The 12279-nt window shown below is 37.7% G+C and overlaps 1 protein-coding gene across 1 annotated transcript in view; it reads left to right on the top strand.

Moving 5' to 3' along the window:
- The window catches only part of LOC111139171 (gamma-aminobutyric acid type A receptor alpha3 subunit), a 369241-nt gene that overhangs the window by 296325 nt on the left and 60637 nt on the right, over positions 1-12279 (top strand). Inside the window, exon 7 of the mRNA XM_022491349.1 lies at positions 5276-5419. Coding sequence (XP_022347057.1) covers positions 5276-5419 — 144 coding nt within the window. The remainder of the gene's footprint in view (positions 1-5275; positions 5420-12279) is intronic.

The raw sequence follows: 12279 nt of genomic DNA, 5'->3' as shown, positions 1-12279 counted from the left end.
ATCAAGCAACTTATAACCGACTGTTTAGTTTTTCTCTAAAACCTTCTTTTGTGTTCCCTTTCTTAATTTATTAGATTCTGTATTCTGGTTGTTACATACTTCTTCAATTTCATCTCTTATTTCTCTCCCCTTTACATTGGTTTGCCAGTTCCCAGAACAACGCAGATCCTTCCCACTTAGAAACCTTTATACTTACTGGTTTTTTGTTTTTGTTTTTGTTTTTGGCTTGAAATATTCTTCTCTGGCTCTTTCTCACTTTTTAAGTTTCAGGTTAAAAGCCGCCCCCTCAAAGAGTTCTTCTCTAATCGCTATACCTAATGAAACCTCTCCCTGCTTCTCTGCCTTATTTGTCTAATACAATGTCTTAATATTTGTTGACTGACTGAATTAGTCAAGCAAGTAAGCAAGCAGTCTCTGAAAAGATGAGTTCAAAAGGAATGATTTTTCATTGGTGCTATTGTGACAGGATTGTTTTTTATTTCCCATTTTACTGGGACCTAATACATACCAAGGCTCAGGTAATAGGAGACAATGAAATGCTTGTGCCATCATAGCCTATCCAATATATGTTGAGGGGGCCATTCTGGGAATGTAGTAATTATAATCCTCTCATAGATATCCTTTCCTGCAGCATCCAACCCCAACACGGACACTCTATCCCTGCTTTTCCATGACAATAGAATGATTGGAACTGGGAAGAAAGGGTAGGGAGGGGTGCCTGGGTGGCTCAGTGGGTTAAGCCTCAGCCTTCAGCTCAGGTCATGATATCAGGGTCCTGGGATCGAGTCCCGCATCAGGCTCTCTGCTTGGCAGGGAGCCTGCTTCCTCCTCTCTCTCTCTGACTGCCTCTCTGCCTACTTGTGATCTCTCTCTGTCAAATAAATAAATTTTAAAAAAAAAGAAAGGGTAGGGAGGAAAGGTGTGGGAGGAAAGATGAGATGTTAAAGGAGCCCAAGGGCCATATAGGAAGGAGAAAAAAGAGAAAGCTTGAAGGAAAAGAGGGAGAAGAGTTCTGTTCCCCTATGGGTGAATGAATTTTATCATTATCCTTGACTTGCAAAAGCTACGCTCTTAGAGTCATGTAGAATCCTTCCATAAATGTCCTCCTTTCCTTTCCTACTTTCATGAAAAGCAACCAGTTATAATCTGTTCTACCTCAGAAATCTTTTCTCGGTCTCACTCAATTCAGCCCACTATTACCATATGTTATTCTGTAAGGGTCACTCACGCCAAACATTGTGATGGCCTTGTAAGTGATGTCTTAGCTTTAGTTTCACTATTTCCAGCCAGTCATCCATTATGTAGCTAGGGCAATCCTTTGAAAATATACATTTTGCTATATCATCTCTTTACTTCAGGCACAACCACAACGTATAGCCTATGGACTAAAACTCTCTTTTCTTAAGTGTGGGCAATTAGGGCAATATTACCTCAGCCTCTCTCTAGCCTGTAAGTCCAGAGATACCATGAATTCCCTTAATACTGATGCTCTTGTATGCCTTTTGCCTTTGCAGTGTTGTTCTTTTGCTAAGAATGGCCTCTTTTCATCTTTTAAAGGTAGTCTCATTTCTAAGCACTATCTACTTTATGAAACCTTCCCTAATACTCCACTCTGAGCAGAAGCCACCCCCTACCCTAACACCACCATGAGTTCCTCTGATTTTTGTTTACTATTACAAAGTTAAGCTGTGAACAGCCAAGTAGTTTTCAGTTTGTTTTCTTGAATTTATTTCTTCATCTTCCTTCTCTTCCTTTTTCAGTTCATACCTTTCCTGCTTTGACCTTCATCATACAAGAGGACATCTTCCCCCCATAATTCCCTCTGCTCCCATACATTATTTTCAAAGAAATGAAACAATTACTTTTTACTTAAAACAAGTTACAACTCTGGGTCCAATGAAGTTTTAAAGTATGGATAGTGCATGTTTTAGTGTCACATTTGTACTAGGACATGCTAACATTTTTAGGGTTAATATTCATGATTGTCTGCCCAAAGTATTTGACTTAAGTTAAGAGACCCACCAAGAAATTCCTTCTCTTTCTTAGGAGTGGAAAATATTTTCCATCTCCTACTCTTTCCCTGAAAGTCTTTACATTGTTAAACTCTTGAGTATATTGGATAGTACACTGAATTGTCCTTTAAACATAGGGATTTATAACACCCTGAATGGCAAAGATAAGAATACATATACAGGTGATTTTCTGTTTAGGAGTAGTAGAACCCCAAGCATATGTATTTAAGATGGGAGACACTGGGGAAAATAAGAGAACAGGGTCTTGTGATCATCTTCACTTAATAATCTTAGAGCAAATTTTGAATAAGGAAGTGAGAAGAGTCCTGAGGAGAAGATTTCCCTTCCTGGTGATAATAGTTTAAAGATCTACAGATCTAATTACTCAGCCATCAGAATGGATGAATACTTAGTATTTACACTGACTTGGGTGCAACTGGAGGGTATAATGCTGAGCAAATAAGTCAATCAGAGAAAGACAATTATCAGAACGTTTCACTCATGTGTGGAACATAAGAAATAGTGCAGAGGACCACAGGGGAAGGAAGGGAAAACTGAAGGTGATGGACATTAAGGAGGGCATGTGATGTGATGAGCACTGGGTGTTATATGCAACTGATGAATTATTGAACACTATGTCTGAAACTACTGATGTACTATATGTTGGCTACTTGAATCTAAAAAAAAAACATCTACTATTCTGGTTGGTACCCTAGGAGAAGATGTCTAGACCAGAAGTTACAAATTGGTGGTTTGCAAATGTGATTTGTTTGATCCATATAGTGTTTATAACTTTTAAAATTATTTGTGAAGTTTTGAAATTTGAGAAATGTGACATAAAACCCCAGATTTGATTATTATTTTATGATCAGAAGATATGACAACATTGGTCTCAAATTCTCACATGGCCACAATCAGGTGAGTAGTGGTTGTCCTTGTAAATGGACACATGTTTGCCCATTCTCCCAAATTTCCATCTTCTACCCTCTCCCTGGAAAAGGGTCCAATGTCAGTTTCCATTAATCAACTCACTTGCACCTTTGTTTTACATGTAGTAGAATTAAGAGGAAAGTGACATAGTTCTTGTCATCAAAACTTGAGGGAAAAAAAAGGCTGAAAGGACTGGTTTCAAAACCAGGGGAGTTTACATTTCCTTACAGAAATGAAGACTATTTCTACATCTTTACCATGCATATAAAGAAACCCTTGTTGAAGAAATAAAACTTTAGGTATTACCATTATGCAATTTGTTATAAAGAACTATAATTGATATATAAAAAAGATATACAATGAAAGTCTTAATTAGCTTTAAACAACAGACTGAAATTTCAACATGTTTTGTGCTTAAATGCACATACTAAGTGTTGCTGTTGGGAAATGAAATTATATCTTAAGCAACAAACCTTCCCAGTTACCAAAATATTTTATAGATACCAAATTTGTTTAAAAAAAGGTATATTGCAGAAGAAATTATATGTTGAACTACAAGTCTTTTTAATGATTTTATTTATTTATTTGACAGAAAGAGAGAGAACACAAGCAGAAGGGAGTGGGAGAGGGAGAAGCAGGCTCTCCACTGAGCAGGGAGCCTGATGCGGGGCTCAATCCCAGGATCCTGGGATCATGACCTGAGCTGAAGGCAGACACTTAACTGAGCCACACAGGTGCCTCAAACTACAAGTATTTTTATCTGTGTTGAATAAATGACTGAGGTCATATATAGGACATACGTGGCAAGCTGGATTTCTTGTGGCATTTTCTTTTATAGCTTATGAGAGTACAGATATAAAAAATACTATAGAGTTATATACATTTTTTTCATGATTTCAGTGAGAATTTTGATGTGAATGAAGAAATTTTTGGCTGTTGCCCATTATAAGAAATTCAGAAAATGGTTTATTTGGGTATATTGAAAAGAGTCCTAAGAAGTATAATATATGCAGACCATAATTAGTACATATGAGTGTTAATGTCAGACGTAATGAAATCTATATCCAATGTTGCAAAGTTTTGTAAAGACACAGAATTTATGTTTGTTCACTGGTAGATTCACTAGGAATTATTTGCTTTGTGGTAAAAGACTTAAATAGAGCATATTATAGAGACAGTAGCTGCCACCGTGAGCTGGAGACTTCCTACTAGGTTGAACAACAGCTCAAAAGTTGGGTGAAATGAGTAAACAGTATAGTTCAGCTTCTCTTTATGAACCTAGGTGCCTGCATTTGGGCAAGGTGTTCACCCCAAAATAAAACCCACTGTACAAAGAGTAAGTCCATGTCTGGAAAGAAAGCAACTCTCTTCCTTTAAGATACTAACTTAAACTAAATAACATCATTCCTTATTCTCTCACCATTTCTCTTACCCACATCCCTATTAAAACTAATCCATACTTAAATTCTGTATTCAACATGGGAATTCCAAATACAAGATCTGACATTAACACTTTGGTGCAGAAGTAAAGGAGGCAGGTTTCTGGGTCTTTTTGTTGTTGTTGTTGTTTTTAAGATTTTATTTCTTTATTTTACAGAGATCACAAGCAGGCAGAGAGGCAGGCAGGGTAGGGGGGAAGCAGGCTCCCTGCTGAGCAGAGAGCCCAATGTGGGGCTCGATCCCAGGATCCTGAGACCATGACCCGAGCCAAAGGCAGAGGCTTTAACCGACTGAACCACTCAGGCGCCCCTGGTTTCTGTTTTGCAAATCAAGGTGGAAATAATTTTTAAAAGAAAATTGCAATTAATTATTGCTATTTTTAATTTGAGCTTTTTATGTTTTTAATTTAAAATATCTCTACAGTGATTTTTACCTTATCTCATATGCTCACTCCATAGTAATTAAAATTGTATTACATTTTTGACAGGTTTTTTTTTTTTTACAACTAGCCTGATTAACTTATTTAAGATACCAATCCTATAGACATTTGAATTTGTGACATCTGCATTAGATAATAATTTCGCTATTCCTCCCCTTACGTCTATTGTCTACCCTCCAAGAGAAGGAAAAGTCTAACAATTTATCATCAGTCAGAAAGACTGTCATTGAAAGAAGAAACCACTTTAGGTTCACTCCTGTGTACCCAGCAGAAACTGTAGAAGTTATTCAATGAGTGTTTACTAGATGGATGGATAAACGTACTTCAGTTGAAGACAGAACACATACCCAGAACTTTCGGGAGGGAAGCTGTATTTCAGTCTCATGCAAGTTCAGTATTAAGGATAATTACTTTCTTTCCCCTTCAACTTCTTCTTGGCACTTTTCTGCTTTAGATGCCTATACAACAGCTGAAGTGGTTTATTCTTGGACTCTTGGGAAGAACAAATCTGTGGAAGTAGCACAGGATGGCTCCCGCCTGAATCAGTATGACCTGCTGGGCCATGTTGTTGGGACAGAGATAATCCGGTCTAGTACAGGTATTTATTTATTCTATTTAATAAGCATTTTTATAACCTGAACCATATACCAGTCTTATACCTGTGCTTATAAAAACATGTAATCCTCAAAGTAGTCTTGTGATGTAGGTACTATTATCATAAGGAAATTGAGACATAGAAATGTTCAGTAATTTGTCCCATGTTACATAATATAATATCAGAAACAAGATCTGAACTCAGGCAGATTGGATCCCAAGCCAATGTTTTTAACTATGATCCCCTGTTGTCTAAGTGGGTTAGAAGGTCAAGGACATTAGGGCTGAACTGTGGTAGAAGAGAAGGCAGAGGGAAGCCACGATGAATGGAGAACTGAACTTTGATCCTAAAGGTTTCATGAAGACATTTGCTCAAGTCTGCCAATGCTGAAGTGACAAATTAATAAGCCAGGAGGGTCCAGGTACACAGCCAGGAGGTCCAAGGATGAGCCATGGAATTATTTTTTAAGTGAGTCACCCATCTCAAAAACAAGTCTGTCTGGCAAAACTTTCCAGGTCCTCTCAATAGCTAAGTCTTGGGTTAATAAATGGAACCTAGAGACTTTTTTTTGTAGGCTGGAGTCCTGTTTAGAGACTGACCAGTTACAGGGGCCTAAGGAAGGAGGGACCCTGAATCTGAACTAACCCTAAAGTATTTGGCAAAATGGAGTATATCTTTTGGGTCCACATAGCTTACAATACTTTTTTTGGTGTTAAGGGTAGGAACTTTCAGCACTTATCTTGGCGAAAGATCTGAATCCACAATTATAAATGAATTAGGGTACTCTTGTTCTTTTATTTCATTATCCAGACACTCTTTCCACTTCATGTGATGTTATAGTATATCATCTTATCTGTGCCCTGTTTTCCCTCCATCTCAGGGGGGAAAATTTCAGGGACAACAGTATTTTGAGATTTAGAATTTGGGGTGGGGAAAGACTATTACAAAGAAAGGCAATACTGAAGTGTCAATGTGAAAACATGATCTATCAGAGAAGCTCCAAGCAGTTCAGAGTAAGAAGTGAAAGGTAGAGAGAGTGTGGGGCCACAGGAGTGTGGGCAGCTTTCCTCTGAGAGGATTCTGGGGTTTGGCCCATGGAGTTGGTGCTGTGTGGACCAGGCTGAGCAGCTGGGCAGACACTAATGTATATAGCTGACCCAGGTCCAAGAGTTTTCCCCCTCCAGCACGTGTGAGTTAGCTGCTGGAGCCAAATGCCCAGTTTTGCAGAGTGTACATGTGGGTTCTGGAGGCGGGTGTACCCAGGCCACCTGGACCTCATAACCTCACTCCAAAGAGCACTCCATGTCTGCACAGTGAGCTACTGTGCTCCTGGGGCTCAGATTCTGGCTATGCCTCCTATCCTCTGGAAGCACTGGAATTGTGGTCTGGGGCCAGTTGCCCAACCTCCCTAACTTGGTTTGCTCACAGTGAATCTACACCATGGTGTAAGTATTGCTTACAGTTGCAGACCTCCTGCTAGGTTTGCATGCCCTGACCCCTGGACTGAGCACAGGCCTTGTTAGGGTGCTTGAAACCCACTTCCTGGGACCCCATGAAAGGGTAGGACCAAGGGCACCTCAGCTGGACTTGGTGTGTATATGTGGGGGGTAGTCTTCCCCACCTGGACAGTAATTCTGCTCTCCCCAAACAGGGGGAGGGAGCAGTCCTTCAGTACCCACATGTGCACACTACATTCCATCTGTCCTATGGTAGCCCTTAACATTTTGGAGCAGAAGCCTTTGTCCTGCTACTGGGTGCATCTGCATTGTGCTGCCTTTGGAGCTGGGGCCAGGACCTCCTTTCTGTGATCACATACCTAAAATGCATGCCTGTTCTCCCCCATGTGAGCTATGGGCAAAGAGGACCCAGGGTCCTAGAGGAGGTCATGTGTGTGCCTGCAGGTGACAAGGCTCCGCTCAGAGCAGCACAGAGGGTCCCTATGGGCCCAGGGCACACCGCCCCTACCCAGGATGTCTACCCTGAGGGAGGGAGAGAACTCCCCGCTGCATCCGTGACTCTCCTCACTTCCCAGTCCTTCCTCAGTACTGCTCACGTGGCATCAGCTTTTGAGATCCATCATTGGCTATCCAAGCAGTCCCAGCTCCCATTTCATTTGCTTAAACCACTGTTTGTTTAGTCTTTATCACACAGGCAATTTACATTCATTATAGGAAAAATAGAATACACAGAAGAGCAAAGTATGGGAATATTCTTTAATCCCACCATTAACTGATTATTGTACATTTTGGTGCATAATCTTTAAGAAGGTTCCTATGTATTTTTTTACATAAATACCATTGATACTGTTTTTAATTTAATTTTATATTATAAGCATGTTTCCTTATCAACAAATATATAAAATCCAAATAAAATGTACATACAAGTTAGCAACATTTTTATTTAATTATACTGGACATTTTATTAGTTTTGGGTATATAATATAATGATTCAATATTCTTATATATAGCAAAATTATTATCTATCTCAGTAGTTCTGGTTACCATCTGTCAACATATATATTTTTTTTTTCTTGAGAAATTTAAGAGCTACTCTAAGCAACTTTCAAATATGCAGTAAGGTATTATTAACTATAGTCACCATGCTGTACAGTACATACCTAAGACTTACTTATTTTATAATGGAAGTTTGTATCTTTTGACCACCTTCACCCATTTCGCCCACTGCCCCTCCCATGCTCCCAGCAACCACCAATCTGTTCTGTGTAACTATGAACTTGGTTTGTTTGCTTATTTGTTTTTTGCGTTTTTTAAAAAAAAATTCCATGTATAAGTGAGATTAATACAATATTAGTGTTTCTCTGACTTATTTCACTTAGCATAATGCCCTCAAGTTCCATCCATGTTGTTGTAAATGACAAGATTTCCTTCTTTTGATGGCTGAATAATATTCCACTGCCACTGCATATATGTGTATGTATATTTTTATACATGTATATATGTGTATAAAATAGATAAATACATTCATAGCACATTTTCTTTATCCATTCATCCATCAATGGACACTTAAGTTGTTTCCACATCATCCTGACTATTGTAAAAATGCTTAACATTGGACTGCAAATATCTTTGAGTTAGTGTTTTCATTTTCTTTGGATAAATACCCAGAAGTGGCATTGCTGGATCATATGGTATTTCTATTTTTAATTTTTTGAGGAACCTCCACACTATTTTCCATAGTGGTTGCACCAATTTATATCCCACCAACCGAAGTGCACAAATGTTCCCTTTGCTCCACATCCTTGCCAGTACTTGTTGCTTTTTGTTAGTTATAAATAGTAATATTTAAACAATTATAATAGACATAATTATAATAAACATTAATTATTACTTGTTTTAGTTACTTTAAATTTAAAAAGAAAATTAAGAAGCACTCCTTCAAGGCCACAGAATTCTTGGTAACAATATGATAGGTTTTGTTGTCATTGGAAAGTATGGCATTTCATTGTGAAACTCAATAAAATAATATCTTCATTTTAATGGCCTCATATATGTGGATCATAGTCCATTTAACCAATTATTTAGTAGTATTTTCTATGTTTTAATGCTATAAACAACATTGTGAAGACCTTCTTTTTCTATATCTTATTTTGTCCCTGTGTAATCATCTGCCTAGGATAGACAGAATACTAAGAATGTTATTTCAGAAAGTAGATACATTTCTAAAAAATTTTAATACATATTGACAAATTGCCATTTTAAAAGGTTAAAAAATTCATGGTCCCATTATCTGTGTATTAGCATGTCAGTTTCCCTTCACTGTTGGCAATGCAGATGTTGTGGGTTGAATTATGTCACCTCAGAAGATACATTGAAATCCTGACTCACAGTACACAAGTAAGTGACCTTATTTGAAAATAGGGCCATTGTAGATATAATTAGATTATATCTCAAATTAGTTTTGAACACATGATACAATGTCCATTAGTAAAGAGGTGATTTAATGTATTACATTCACTCACACAATTCAATAATATGCAGCTATAAGAAAGAATGAGGAAGTTCTTGATGTATCATTTCAAGGGAATATCTGCAGGCTATAGTGTTGGGTGAAAAAAACAAGGCACAAAACACTGAACAGTAAGGGATATATACTGGTATAAAGATAGTATTTCTAGAAGGATACACAAGAGCCTGTTAATTGCTTTTGTTGTTTTTCTTTAAACAATACTGTAGAAATTACAACTTTAAAAAAGATTTTATTTTATTTATTTAAAGATTTTTTATTTATTTATTTGACAGACAGAGATCACAAATAGTCAGAGAGGCAGGCAGAGAGAGAGGAAGGGAAGCAGGCTCCTGCTGAGCAGAAAGCCCAACGCGGGGCTCGATCCCAGGACCCTGGGATCATGACCCAAGCCGAAGGCAGAGGCTTTAACCCACTGAGCCACCCAAGCACCCCAGATTTTATTTATTTTGAGAGAGAGAGAGAGAACATGAACAAGGGGAAGGGCCAAGTGAGAGAATCTCAAGCTGGTTCTGCGCTGAGCACAAGGTCCAAACGGGGCTCTATTCTATGACCCTGAGGTCATGACCTGAGCCAAATCTAACTGACTGAGCCACCCAAACACCCCAAGAGGTTGTTAATTGGAGAAAGGAGATGGGTGGTTTGGGGGCATCTATGGGAGGGAGACTTTTTGCTATAAACCCTTTGATACCCTTTGATTTAGAAACCATATTAATATTATTAATATAATATAATATATAATATAATATTATTATATCATATGTATGTGTACTGTTTCATGTGATTATAAATTATGGACATTCTTTGCTGAATTCTAAATATGCTCTTCTCTGTGGGGTCCAGAATATTAACGGAATGCTGGACCAGAGAAATATCTCAATCCATGGATGCTCTGTTTTATATGAGTGGCTTTCTCTCTGAATGCTCTCAGTCCTTAGTAAGAAGTACAGGCATACCTCGGAGATGCTGCCACTTCAGTTTCAGACCAGCAAAATAAGCAAATATTGCAATAAAGTGAGCCAAGTGAATTTTTGGTTTCCCAGTGCATATAAAAGTTTTATTTATACTATACTGTAGTTTATTAAGTGTACAATAGCATTATGTTGAAAAATTTATATACCTTAATTTAAAAATACCTTATTCCCAAATAGTGCTAACCATCTCCTAAGTTTTCATAATCAGTGATCATATGACCAAATTATAATCAGTGATCACAGATTACCATAATAAATATGATAATAATAGAAATAGTTTGAAATATTGCAAGATTTACCAAAATGTAACACAGAAACATGAAGTGAGCAAATGCTTTTGGAAAACTGTCACTATAGACCTGTTTGACATAGGCTGCCACAAACATTCAATTTACGAAAGACCCAGTACTGAGGTATTTACCCAAAGGAAACAAAATTAATTAGAAAAGACATGTGCACCTCTATCTTCATTGCAGCATTATTTACAGTAGTCAAGATATGGAAGCAAACTAAGTGTCCACAGATAGAAAAATGGATAAAAAAGATGCGTCATATATATATATGCATGTATATATATATATATATATATATATATACATGTGTGTATATATATGTGTGTGTGTTTACACACACAAATACATCTATACACAATGGAATATTACTCAGCCATAAAAAATAGTGAAATCTTGCCATTTGAGACAACATGGATGGTGCTAGAGGGTATTATGCTAAGTGAAATAAGTTGGACAGAGAAAGGCAATTATCATATGTGGAATCTAAAAACAAAAGAAATGAATAAACAGAAAACAGAAAAAGACAGAAAAAGACTCAAATACAGAGAACTGATGTTTTGGGGAGGGGATGGGTAAAAGAGATGAAGGGGATTAAGAGTTACAAAATTTCAGTTATAAAATAAATGCATCATGAGGATGAAAGGTAAAGAATAGGGAATATAGTTCATAATATTGTAATAACTTTGTATACTGACAGATGGTAACTACACTTATCGTGATGAGCACTGAGTAGTAAATAGTATTGTCAAGTCACTCTGAGGTATACTTGAAAGTAATACAACATTGTATGCTAACTATATTCAATAAAGTCAATAAATAATCAAGTAAATAAAATGAGGTATGCCTGTAATTCTAAGCAAAAATTCCTCCTCTTTGCTCCAAATTCAAATATGTGTTAAATAAATGAATAAAAGCCTTCAAAAATCTGTGTTTAGCTGTTCACACCATTCCCTATTTTAGCTCCAATTCCATTTTCTCTCACTTGGGAAATTATTGCATTAATTTTCTAAATAGAGGATTTGAATGTATGATCTTATTTTTCCATTCCCAGAAATGTGAATTAAAAGAATAAAGAAGGTAAGATAAAAGTTCAAGGAACAGAGAAAGAGAATTGAAAAACAAACAAACATGAATTTAAGAAAGTGTATCTACTCATTATACAAAGTGAGTTAATTTGCCAAGCTATTTAAAAAATCTTCTTGGGGACAGAGTCAAGATGGCGGAGAAGTAGCAGCTGAGACTACTTCAGGTAGCAGGAGATCAGCTAGATAGCTTATCTAAAGATTGCAAACACCTACAAATCCAACGGGAGGTCGAAGAGAAGAACAGCAACTCTAGAAACAGAAAATCAACCACTTTCGGAAAGGTAGGACGGGCGGAGAAGTGAATCCAAAGCGACGGGAAGATAGACCGCGGGGGAGGGGCCGGCTCCCGGCAAGCGGCGGAGCCACGGAGCACAAAATCGGGACTTTTAAAAGTCTGTTCCGCTGAGGGACATTGCTCCAGAGGTTTAACCGGGGTGAAGCCCACGCAGGGTCAGCGTGGCCTCAGGTCCCGCAGGGTCCCAGAAGGATCGGGGGTGTCTGAGTGTCGCAGAACTTACAGGTATTAG

The sequence above is a fragment of the Enhydra lutris genome, unplaced genomic scaffold (genome assembly GCF_002288905.1).
Source record: "Enhydra lutris kenyoni isolate GAN:26980312 unplaced genomic scaffold, ASM228890v2 scaffoldscaffold96, whole genome shotgun sequence".
Classification (NCBI taxonomy): Eukaryota; Metazoa; Chordata; class Mammalia; order Carnivora; family Mustelidae; genus Enhydra; species Enhydra lutris.
The sequence above is the reverse complement of the archived record's forward strand: the minus strand, read 5'-3'. Positions and strand labels throughout refer to the sequence as shown.